The sequence below is a fragment of the Musca vetustissima genome, unplaced genomic scaffold, assembly GCF_032173495.1.
Source record: "Musca vetustissima isolate MV318-11 ecotype Yass unplaced genomic scaffold, APGP_CSIRO_Mvet_v1 utg49974, whole genome shotgun sequence".
Lineage (NCBI taxonomy): Eukaryota > Metazoa > Arthropoda > Insecta > Diptera > Muscidae > Musca > Musca vetustissima.
In genome coordinates, this window is record NW_026884176.1 from 1 (window position 1) to 11,180 (window position 11,180).

Below are 11,180 nucleotides of genomic sequence, written 5' to 3' on the forward strand. Positions count from 1 at the left end.
GATAAAGTATCTAAACTATTTACTTTATTTATATCACTTGTACAATGTATCTACGCTTATTTTGTACAACGTAGATAACGTATTACGTTATTTATATAACGTAGATAATGTATCTACAGTATTTTGATGACATAGATATTATTTTCTCAGCCTAGATAATGTATCTACATTATATATAGCGTCTATAATGTATCTACATTATTTATATAACGTCGATAATGTATCTACAATATTTATATAACATAGATAATGTATCTACGTTATTTATGTAACGTAAAAAATGTATCTACGTCTATTTTTTATCTATTTCATAACGTAGATAATATATCTAGGTTATTTTGATGACGTAGATAATGTATCTACGTTATTTTCAAAACGTAGATAATGTATCTACAAAATTTATATAAAATAACCACCGTATCTACATTATTTATATAAACTGCATAATATATGTACGTTATTTTCCTAAGGTAGATAATGTATCTACGTTATTTTCCTAAAGTAGATAATGTATCTACGTTATTTTCCTAAAGTAGATAATGTATCTACGATATCTTCATAAGGTATATAATGTTTTACGTTATGTTCATAACGTACATAATCTATCTACTTAATTTTCATAACGTAGATAATGTATCTACGTTCTTTACATAATGTAAATATTGTATCTACGTTATCTTTATAACGTAGATAATGTATCCAATTAATTTTCATAACATAGATAATGTATCTACGTCACTTTCATAACATAGATAATATATATACGGTATTTTCATAGCGTATATAATGTGTCTAAATTATTTTCATAATTTATCACACATTCATTATCTACGTTATTTTCCTAACCTAGATATTTTATCTGTGATATTGTGATAATACAGCTAATTTATCTGCGAATTATTTAGATCGTATATTTATCTGATGTATCCTAGATAACGAAGTTCCGCTTCCATTTTTTCCCTCACAGCCGCCGTTGGACGCATCACCAAATATTTCAACAGCAATGGCACGCCGCTAATAACCGTCGGTGGTGGAACGTTCGATTTTGAGGCCAAAAAGACCACCTGTGCCGATGAATTCTATATGCTGTTGCGTACGGGAATGCTAAGCTTTCGCACAATATCCGATCTCACAATAAATGTAATGAAACAGTAAGAAAAACCAATGGTCCTACTAACGGAATTTTATAAATTATTAATTCCATTTTCCGTTTCACAGAAATAAATGGTCCCGTTCGATATTCTTTTATGATCGTGATGGTCAGACCAGTGTTGCCGGTCAGCACACCTGTTTCCTAATGATGAAAACGCTGGGCGAACAAATGCGTAAAAATAATATGAATTTTGCCCAGCATTGGATATCACGCGACCAAAAAGATCGTCACCGGGAGATGGTACATGAAATTGGCAATAAACATTCAGGTAAGGTGGTGAGAATTAAAAAAGAGTGGTGTGTTTATATTTTATGTTATGTTGGGGGGGGGGGGTGAAATATGTGAGGTGAAATGTTATGAGAGTGTGGTAGAGTCAAAAAAGCTGTACCGTATAAATGTTATCGAATGCATTAGCTAAGGCACAAACCGAAAAAGCTTTGTCCTGTTATTTAATTGTGTACCGCCGAATACTTCGGTAAAATAAACAATGTTATGTATGGTTGAATTTCCTAATTCCTTAGAAAAATATTTTAAAAATGTTCGAGTCTGAGGTGCCTGATACATATTATTTTGAAAAATGTGCAAGATTTTCGGCGTAACTTTGGGTATTTGTGCATAATTTACTTAAAATCGGACGAAACTTAATATGGGAGCAAGTATCTCGGGATAACGGTGTCATAGCGTTTGAATTTTCTTCCACACTTCGATCGGTTGAAGGAAAAGCTGACAACGGTCGTTGGGACCATCAGGCGTGTTTTGCGGACTGATTGGGGCTTGAGTAGGCGTTCTGTGCGTATCATATATGGTGGGCTTTTTGTTGCTTGCGCAACTTATGGTGCACCTATATGGTACAGAACTGCCTCTTCTGTCTTCGGGCAGAGGAAGCTCCTTTCGTGTCAGCGGGTCGTCATGTTAGCGTGCTTGCCAGTGTGTCGCACTGTTTCAACAGAAGCGTTGCAGGTGCTGCTATAAGCTTAAGCGTGGTTTGCAGTTGGATGAGGATGATTGGCTCAGGCCTTCTGATTTGGTGGATGGGGAGAGTAGGCGGTACAGTACTATCCTTCGGGATTGTTGTTGTTGTTGATAGGTGGAGGACAATGTGGACGAACAGTGACAAAGGGAGGGTGACGTACGAATTTATTCGTGACTCAACGTTCGTAGTTGACCGGCCAGACTTTCGCTTCGGCTTAAGTACTGGTTTCTTACTGACGGGGCATGGCTCTCTCAATGCTTTCTGCATAAAAGAGACCTGTCCCAGACGGATTTATGTGGGTGCTGGATGACTGAGAACTGGAAGCATATACTGTCGGAATGCTGTTACTATGATGACATTAGAGATTTAACAAGTATGGGTATATCGAATGGAGGGGCGGGGTGGGATTTCAGTAGGGCACTTGTAGACGATCGGACCTTAAGTTGTTTAAGTAGTTTTGCTCGTGAAGCATTTAGGAGAAGGACAGTACTTAGCGGAGGTGGTCCTCGTGCATAGCCCCCTTGCAGTTGGGTTGGTCGGTTGCACCGGGTGGTGGTGGTGGGTAGTTGCACCGGGTGGCGGTGCTGGTCTTGGTGCGGTTATCGGCGGTTGTAGGTGGTGTACGTGCTGCCTGCGGTTGTCTGTGCATCGTGGGTGGTTCGTGGTTTCCACTTCATGTGCTTCACTCGTCCTGTGGATGTAGTGTAGGCAAGGGGGAGTGTCTGCCTTCTGCATGCTCTCCAATTGGTACAGTGCTTCGGTGCTGGTGCGCGCTTTTCCGCCTGTGACTCAGCCACTGTGAGGTAGGCCTATTGGCAGGTACTTACATAAAACTCTTCAAGATACAACTTGACACGCCGAACGTTATAGTAACTAACGTTGTACAAATTTCGTTCAAATCGGCTTTACTTTTACTATTTACATCAGATCGTAAGAAAATATATATGGGAGCTTTATCTAAATCTGAGCCGATTTTCACGAAACTTAGCACACATCATTTCGATTTTCAGGAAACTAAACACTCATCATTCTAGTCTTATTTCAGTACGCTATGCAAAATTTCGTGCAAATCGAAAGATATATAGGGACTTTGGTGTCCCATTTACTTTAAATCAAACTAAAATATATATGTGGGAGCTATATCTAAATCTGCAACGATTTCAACGGAACTTGTCAAAGATTTCAGTACACTGTACAAAATTGTGCGCACAATCGGACAAACTTAGGGTCTTTAGTGCAAAACTTACATGAAATCGGACGAATATATATATATATATAAATATATATATATGGGAGCTATATCTAAACCTGAACAGATTTTCAGGAAACTTATCACACATCATTCTAGGCTCAATTCAGTACTCTGTGCCAAATTTCGTGCAGATCGAAAGATATATAGGGACTTTGGTACACCATTTACCTTAAATCGGGTGAAGATATATATGGAAGCTATATCTAAATTTGGACCGATTTTCAGGAAACATAACACCCATCAAATTTCGTGCAAATCGAAAGATATATAGGACTTTGGTACACCATTTACCTTAAATCGGACGAAAATATATATGGGAGCTATATCTAAATATGAACCGATTTTTCCCAATTTCAATAGAGTTTGTCCTTGGGCCAAATAAATGAGATGTGCCAAAATTCATTAGATTTGAAAAAAAAATATTTTAAAAAAATCCAAAAAAAATATTTAAAAAAATCCAGAAAAAAATGTTTTAAAAATCCACACCTTTGGTGGTCCCTGAAAAAAAATTATGTAAAAAATCTACATCTTTGGTGACCCCGAAACAAATTATTTTAAAATCAACTCCTTTGGTGGTCCCTAAAACAAAAATATTTTAAAAATCCACACCTTAAAGGGTGTCTGCAGAGCTTGTTCATTGGAATCCAAATCCACCCTATCATGCCGAAAGCTCAAATTCCAAAATAGCGTAAGTTTTTCAAATATTTTCCCAAAAAAGCTCTTCCACAAATTTCCAAAGCTTTAACTTTTCCAAAGCTCAAACTTCCCTTTAGTTTTCGAAAGTAAACAAAGAAACAGCTGTTCGCCACAATAAAAATGCCGGCAACCCATTTGTTTACATTTCTCCATTTACGATATTTGGGAGCCGATATTAACTAACTACTGTGAACTGACTGGCGCCTATTACAGTTGTTGTTGCTGCTGTTGTTGTACTGTTGTACTTTTCGGGTTGCTGGTATCGTTGCCCTTTATATATGTCAGACATTATCCTTAGCACGTTTAGTCCTTCGTTAGATGTTTTCATGTGCGGCGTAATCAAAGTTTTGAGCGCGTTTGATATTTGAATCGTGAATTCTATCAATTCGACAACAATGTAAATCGCGGTAAAAGTTTTTTTTTGAAAGCAAAAAACCATAACAAAAAAATTAATTGTGAAAAACGGAAAATTCGAAAAATAAAAAAAGAAATGTAATTTCTTGACAACGAAATTATTTTGCCTAAGATAAAGAAAATATCCAAATGATGTGTGTGTATTAAAAAATGATTTCGTGTGTGTATTTAAATTTGTAATTTGCGTTTTAATGTTGAAATTGTTGCAACTGAAATTTAAAAAATTTTAAATAATCTTGTAAGGTTGAAGATGTACAAAGTCAAAAATTAATAAAGTGAGTTTTGTGTTATAATAATGAATGAAATAAACTGTAGATAAATATGAATCCTATATGGAAATTTTGAATTCTATGAGATTCTTAAAGATTGTTTTATTTAAAAGTGCAAGCCTTAAAACCACGCCTTAAACTCACGGCTATATATTCTCGAAAAAATAATAAATAAAATCAAAATTAAAATCCACTTCTTATGAGTATGGAAAAAATATTTGAAAAAGAAAGTCATTTGAAGAAACCACTATATGATACCCTTCACCAATTTGGGTATATTCTACATATGTATCCAACAGACATAGCTTGTTATTATTATAGACGTAATTCAGTATGCTATGCTAAATTTCGTGCAAATCGAAAGATATATAGGGTCTTTGATGCACCAATTACCTTAAATAAATATATATATATATATATATATATATATATATATATATATAGGAGCTATATCTAAATCTGAACAGGTTTTCAGAAAACTCTGCACACATCATTCAAAACTTAATTCAGTACGCTATGCCAAATTTCTTGCAAATCAAAAGATATATAGGGACTTTAGTGGACTATTTACCTAAAACCGGGCGAAACTATATATGGGAGCTATATCTAAATCTGAACCGATTTTCACGAAACTTTGCACACATCATTCTAGACTTAATTCAGTACGCTATGCCAAATTTCGTGCAAATCGAAAGATATATAGGGACTTTGGTACAACATTTACCTTAAATCGGAGGAAGATATATACGGGAGCTATATCTAAATCTGAACCGATTTTCACGAAACTTTGCACACCTCATTCTAGACTTAATTCAGTACGCTATGCCAAATTTCGTGCAAATCGAAAGATATATAAGGACTTTCGTACAACATTTACCTTAAATCGGAGGAAGATATATACGGGAGCTATATCTAAATCTGAACCGATTTTCACGAAACTTTGCACACCTCATTCTAGACTTAATTCAGTACGCTATGCCAAATTTCGTGCAAATCGAAAGATATATAAGGACTTTGGTACACCATTTACCTTAAATCGGAGGAAGATATATACGGGAGCTATATCTAAATCTGAACCGATTTTCACGAAAATTTGGACACATCTTTCTAGACTTAATTCAGTGCGCTATGCCAAATTTCGTACAAATCGAAAGATATATAGGGACTTTGGTACGCCATTTACCAAAAATCCGGCGAAACTATATATGGGAGCTATATCTAAATCTGAACCGATTTTCACGAAACTTGGCACACATCTTTCGTGGCTCAATTCTGTACGCTATGCCAAATTTCGTGCAAATCGAAAGATTTTGAGGGTCTAAAGCCCGTAAATCGGGCAAAAATATATATGGGAGCTATATATAAATCTGAACCGATTTTTCCCAATTTCAATAGGGTTCGTCCTTGGGCCAAACAAATGAGCTGTGCCAAATTTCATCCAAATCGGATCATAAATGCGACCTGTACTTTGTTTACAATTTAACATGGACAGACGTACAAACATATGCACAAAGACATAATACCCTGTACCACAGTGTGGTGAAGGGTATAAAAACAAAAATTCACCACACTGTGCTAAAGGGTATTATGTCTTTGTGCATATGTTTGTAACAAGCAAAAAATAATCGAGATGAACCCATGGTTTATTTTGAGAATATGCATATAATCACTTTCTGAGTCGATTTATACATGTCCGTCTGTCCGTCCGTCCATGAATTTTTGTTAACAAAGTACAGGTCGCATTTATGATCCGATTTGGATGAAATTTGCCACAGGTCAGTTAATTGGCCTAAGGACGAACCCTATTAAAATTGGGAAAAATCGGTTCAGATTTAGATATAGCTCTCATATATATTTTCGTCCGATGTAAGGTAAATGGTGTACCAAAGTCCCTCTATATATTTCGATTTGAACGAAACTTGACACAACGTAATGTATAGGATCTAGAATGATGTGGGTTAAGGTTCCTGCAAATCGGTTCAGATTTAGATATAGCTCCCATATATATCTTCGTCCGATTTAAGGTAAATGGTGTAAAAAAGTCCCTATATATATTTCGATTTGCACGAAATTTGGCATAGCGAAATGACTTAGATCTAGAATGATGTGTGCCATGTTTCCTGAAAATCAGTTCAGATTTAGATATAGCTCCCATATATATCATCATCCGATTTAAGGTAAATGGTGTACCAAAGTCCCTATATATATTTCGATTTGCACGAAATTTGGCATAGCGAAATGACTTAGATCTAGAATGATGTGTGCCATGTTTCCTGAAAATCGGTTCAGATTTAGATATAGCTCCATATATATCTTCGTCCGATTTAAGATAAATGGTGTACCAAAGTCCCCATACACATTTCAATTTGCACAAAATTTGGCATAGTGTCCTAAAATGAGTCTGGAGGGATGTGTGTAAAGTTTCCTGAAAATCGGTTCAGATTTATATATAGCTCCTATATATTTTTTCTTCCGATTTTATTTAAATTGTGCACTAAAGACCCAAAGTTTATCCGATTGCCACACAATTTTGTACAATAAACTTTAGTTAATACAAGTTAAACTCTGTCATTCTCATTGAAATCGGTTCAGCTTCTATATATATATTTTCGTCCGATTTTACGCAAAACTGACACAAATTTTACACAACGTAAGTTTTGAAATGTGGAAAGTTTTGAAATCGGTTCAGATTTGGATAGAGCATCTATATATATTTTCTCCCGATTTTAGGAAATTTTGTCCCATTGTAAGAAGCAACCGAATATCTGAACAAATGAAAAATTTAGTATAGGTTGCAGAATTCGGCAGAATTCATCTGATGAATATACCCAAAGAGGTGAAGGGTATCATATAGTCGGCCCCGTCCGACTTTACTACTTTCCTTGCTGGGTTTTTTTTTGAAATTTATTGAAAATTGTCATTAAAAAAAATTACGACAATAAGTGGTTCGGCCCCTGGAGCGACCAGAAAATCAGACAAGAATAAAGTGTTTGTTCCATTTCATCACCTAAATATTAACCGATATTTACACAAAACAATTGACCAGAACCCATCCTACATGCAAAATTTCGAATATTGGTCTATAACTGTGGCCTATATCGTGTTTACAAATTATAATGGTCAGACGAACGGACGGACACACGTGTCTAGATCGACTCAGCTAGTCGAGATATGACGATCGGTATACTTAAAGGTGGATCTAGGACCAATATTTCGCAGCGTTACAAACTCTTGGGGCTGTACAAAGCTATAACAGCCTGACAACATAGTAGCGTAGGGTATAAAAATTACTAGTAATCCCTTTGAAATTTCCTTTCATATCAAAATCGACTATTGTCCCTTCTTCCAAAGGAATTGATATCCCGTTGCTATTAACGCAAAAAAACGCATATAAAATAATTACAACTATAATGAATATTTATGAAATTCTAAATAACATAAACCAAAAAATCTCACAGGTGTTTTATCTGAATAAAATAAATAATTACTTTATGAAAACCAATCTTTGTGTGCGTTTTAGATTTTTAATTAAATATTTACATGTTATTACACCAGACAGGATTACTGAACACTAACAACCACAGCAGCAGCAAGAACATATTTCAAATTAATTAAAACTAAACTATAGCTCTTAAGGTGTTTCGAAAGGGTGAGAGAGAACATAAAACTAAAATAAAACCAGTAAGGAAAGTAGTAAAGTCGGTCGGGGCCGATTATATGATACCCTTCACCACTTTCGGTATATCCAAAATATAAAACCTAAAAGACGTCGAAGGACCAGGGACAAAGTTAAGAAAATCTATTATAAGTATATATTTATATATATATACATATATATATATATACACTTGAAATAAACTTGACACACGTTATGTTATAGTAAGTTCAGTACGTAGAGCAAAATTTTGTGCCGATTGGACCCACCATGGTAAAGCATTTAAAACAAACTTCTAGGTTATTCTAACTCCAGTACGTTGTGAAAAGTTTGTGTCAATTGTGTGTAAAATCGGTCGACACCATTTACATTAAATCGGACGAAAATACATATGGGAGCTATATCTAAATCTGGACCGATTTTCAGGAAACTTAACACACATCATTCTAAACCTAATTTACTACACTGTGCCAAATTTCGTGCAAATCGAAAGATATCTAGGGACTTTGGTACACCATTTACATAAAATCGGACGAAAATATATATGGGAGCTATATATAAATCTGGACCGATTTCCAGAAATCTTAACACACATCATTCTAGAGCTAATTCATTACGCTACGCAAAATTTCGTGCAAATCCAAAGATATATACGGACTTTGGTACACCATATACAATAAATCGGACTAAAATATATATGGGAGCTATATCTAAATCTGGACCGATTTTCAGTAAACTTTACACACATCATTCTAGAGCTAAGTCATTACGCTATGCCAAATTTCGTGCAAATCGAAAGATATATAGGGTCTTTGGTACAGAATTTACATAAAATCGAACGAAAATATATATGGGAGCTATATCTAAATCTGGACCGATTTTCAGGAAATTTAACACACATCATTCTTAACCTAATTTAGTACACTGTGGCAAATTTCGTGCAAATCGCAAGATATATAGGGACTTTGGTACACCATATAATTAAATCGGACGAAAATATATATGGGAGCTATATCTAAATCTGGACCGATTTTCAGGAAATTTAACACACATCATTCTTAACCTAATTTAGTACACTGTGGCAAATTTCGTGCAAATCGAAAGATATTTAGGGACTTTGGTACACCATTTACATAAAATCGGACGAAAATATATATGGGAGCTATATCTAAATCTGAACCGATTTTTCCCAATTTCTATAGGGTTCGTCCTTGGGCCAAACAAATGAGCTGTGCCAAATTTCATCCATTTCGGATCATAAATGTGACCTGTACTTTGTTCACAATTTAACATGGGCAGACAGACGTACAGATGGACGGACATGCATTGATCGTCTTAAAAAGTGATTCTATGCATATTCTCGAAAGGAACCATGTGTCTATCTCGTTTTCTTTTGCCTGTTACAAACATATACACAAAGACATAATACCCTGACAACATAGGTGTGTAGGGTATAAATATAAACGCACAACTAAATAGGAAATTGAAACAAAAAAAAATAGTTTATTTTAATATTATTGTGTGGTGTATAATTAAGATAATTATGTTAATTAATTCATAATAAATATCTATAAAAATTGTCAAGCAAGGAAATAAAAATGACAATAATGGGCATCGAATAGAATATTGTAACGAAAAAAGCAACAATAAAATATTTTTTTTATTGCTTTGATTATAATTAAATAAATATTTTGTTATATATCCCTATGGACTTTTTCCCTCTATCTTTATCATTGTTTGTATTCTATATATCTCTATTGAAGAAAGAACATTGTAATCGTGGTTGGTCAATTTCCAATATTGTTTTGTTGCTTAAAAAACAATATCACCATTAAATTTTATATACTCCTCATTATAAGAAGTCACACACACACACTCAGACACAAATCCCTACAACAACACAAAATATTATTAGTCCAACAGGAATTGCACAAATGTATTCTTTGTCCTTTTTTTGGAGAGTCATTGTCTTTTTCCGTTGATGTCTCTTTTGTTGCTGATGTTGACCATGATGATGAAATTGATGCGACATCATCTGACAATGCGAATTGTAAATTGAAAACTAATAACAATAACCATTGTTTTTATAGAAATGTCGGAAAAAAGGAAAAGGGCAAGGAAGTTGTATATCTGTGACAATTTTCGAAATTAGAAAAATTTTCTTCTTTAAAAAATCCACGCCTTTGATGGTCTGTCCTTTGGAAAATTCTCCTTCTCTAAAAAATCCACGCCTTTGATGGTCGGTCCTTTGGAAAATTCTCCTTCTTTAAAAAATCCACGCCTTTGATGGTCTGTCCTTTGGAAAAATCTTTTTTAAAAATCTACGCATATACCTCAGATAATCCTTGGAAAAATCTTTTTTAAAAAATCCACGCCTTTGATGAAAAAATCTTCTTTAAAAATTCGACGCCTTTGATGGTCTGACCATTGAAAAAATTTTCTTAAAAAAATCCACGATTTTGATGGTCTGTCTTTTGGGAAAATCTTCTTCTTTAAAAAAATCCACGCCTTTGGTGGTCTGTCCTTCGGAAAAATCTTCTTCTTTAAAAAATCAAGGCCTTTGGTGGTCTGTTCTTTGGAAAAATATTTTTTAAAAAATTCACGCCTTTGAGGTCTGTCTTTTGGAAAAATCTTTTTCTTTAAAAAATCCACGCCTTTGATGGTCTGTCCTTTGGAAAAATCTTCGTTAAAAAAATAACGCCTCTGATGGTCTGTCCTTTGGAAAATTCTTCTTCGTAAAAAAATTCACGGCTTTGATGGTCTGTCCT

At 34.6% G+C, this 11,180-nt stretch overlaps 1 protein-coding gene across 1 annotated transcript; it reads left to right on the plus strand.

Moving 5' to 3' along the window:
• Nucleotides 1-967: 967 nt before the first annotated feature.
• On the plus strand, nt 968-1,421 carry LOC133331198 (uncharacterized; the record flags this gene model as incomplete). The annotated part of the gene is made up of 2 exons (XM_061539600.1): nt 968-1,151; nt 1,219-1,421. Coding segments are annotated over 2 exons (387 nt in total), but the record flags the coding sequence as incomplete, so codon positions are not given.
• Nucleotides 1,422-11,180: the final 9,759 nt, after the last annotated feature.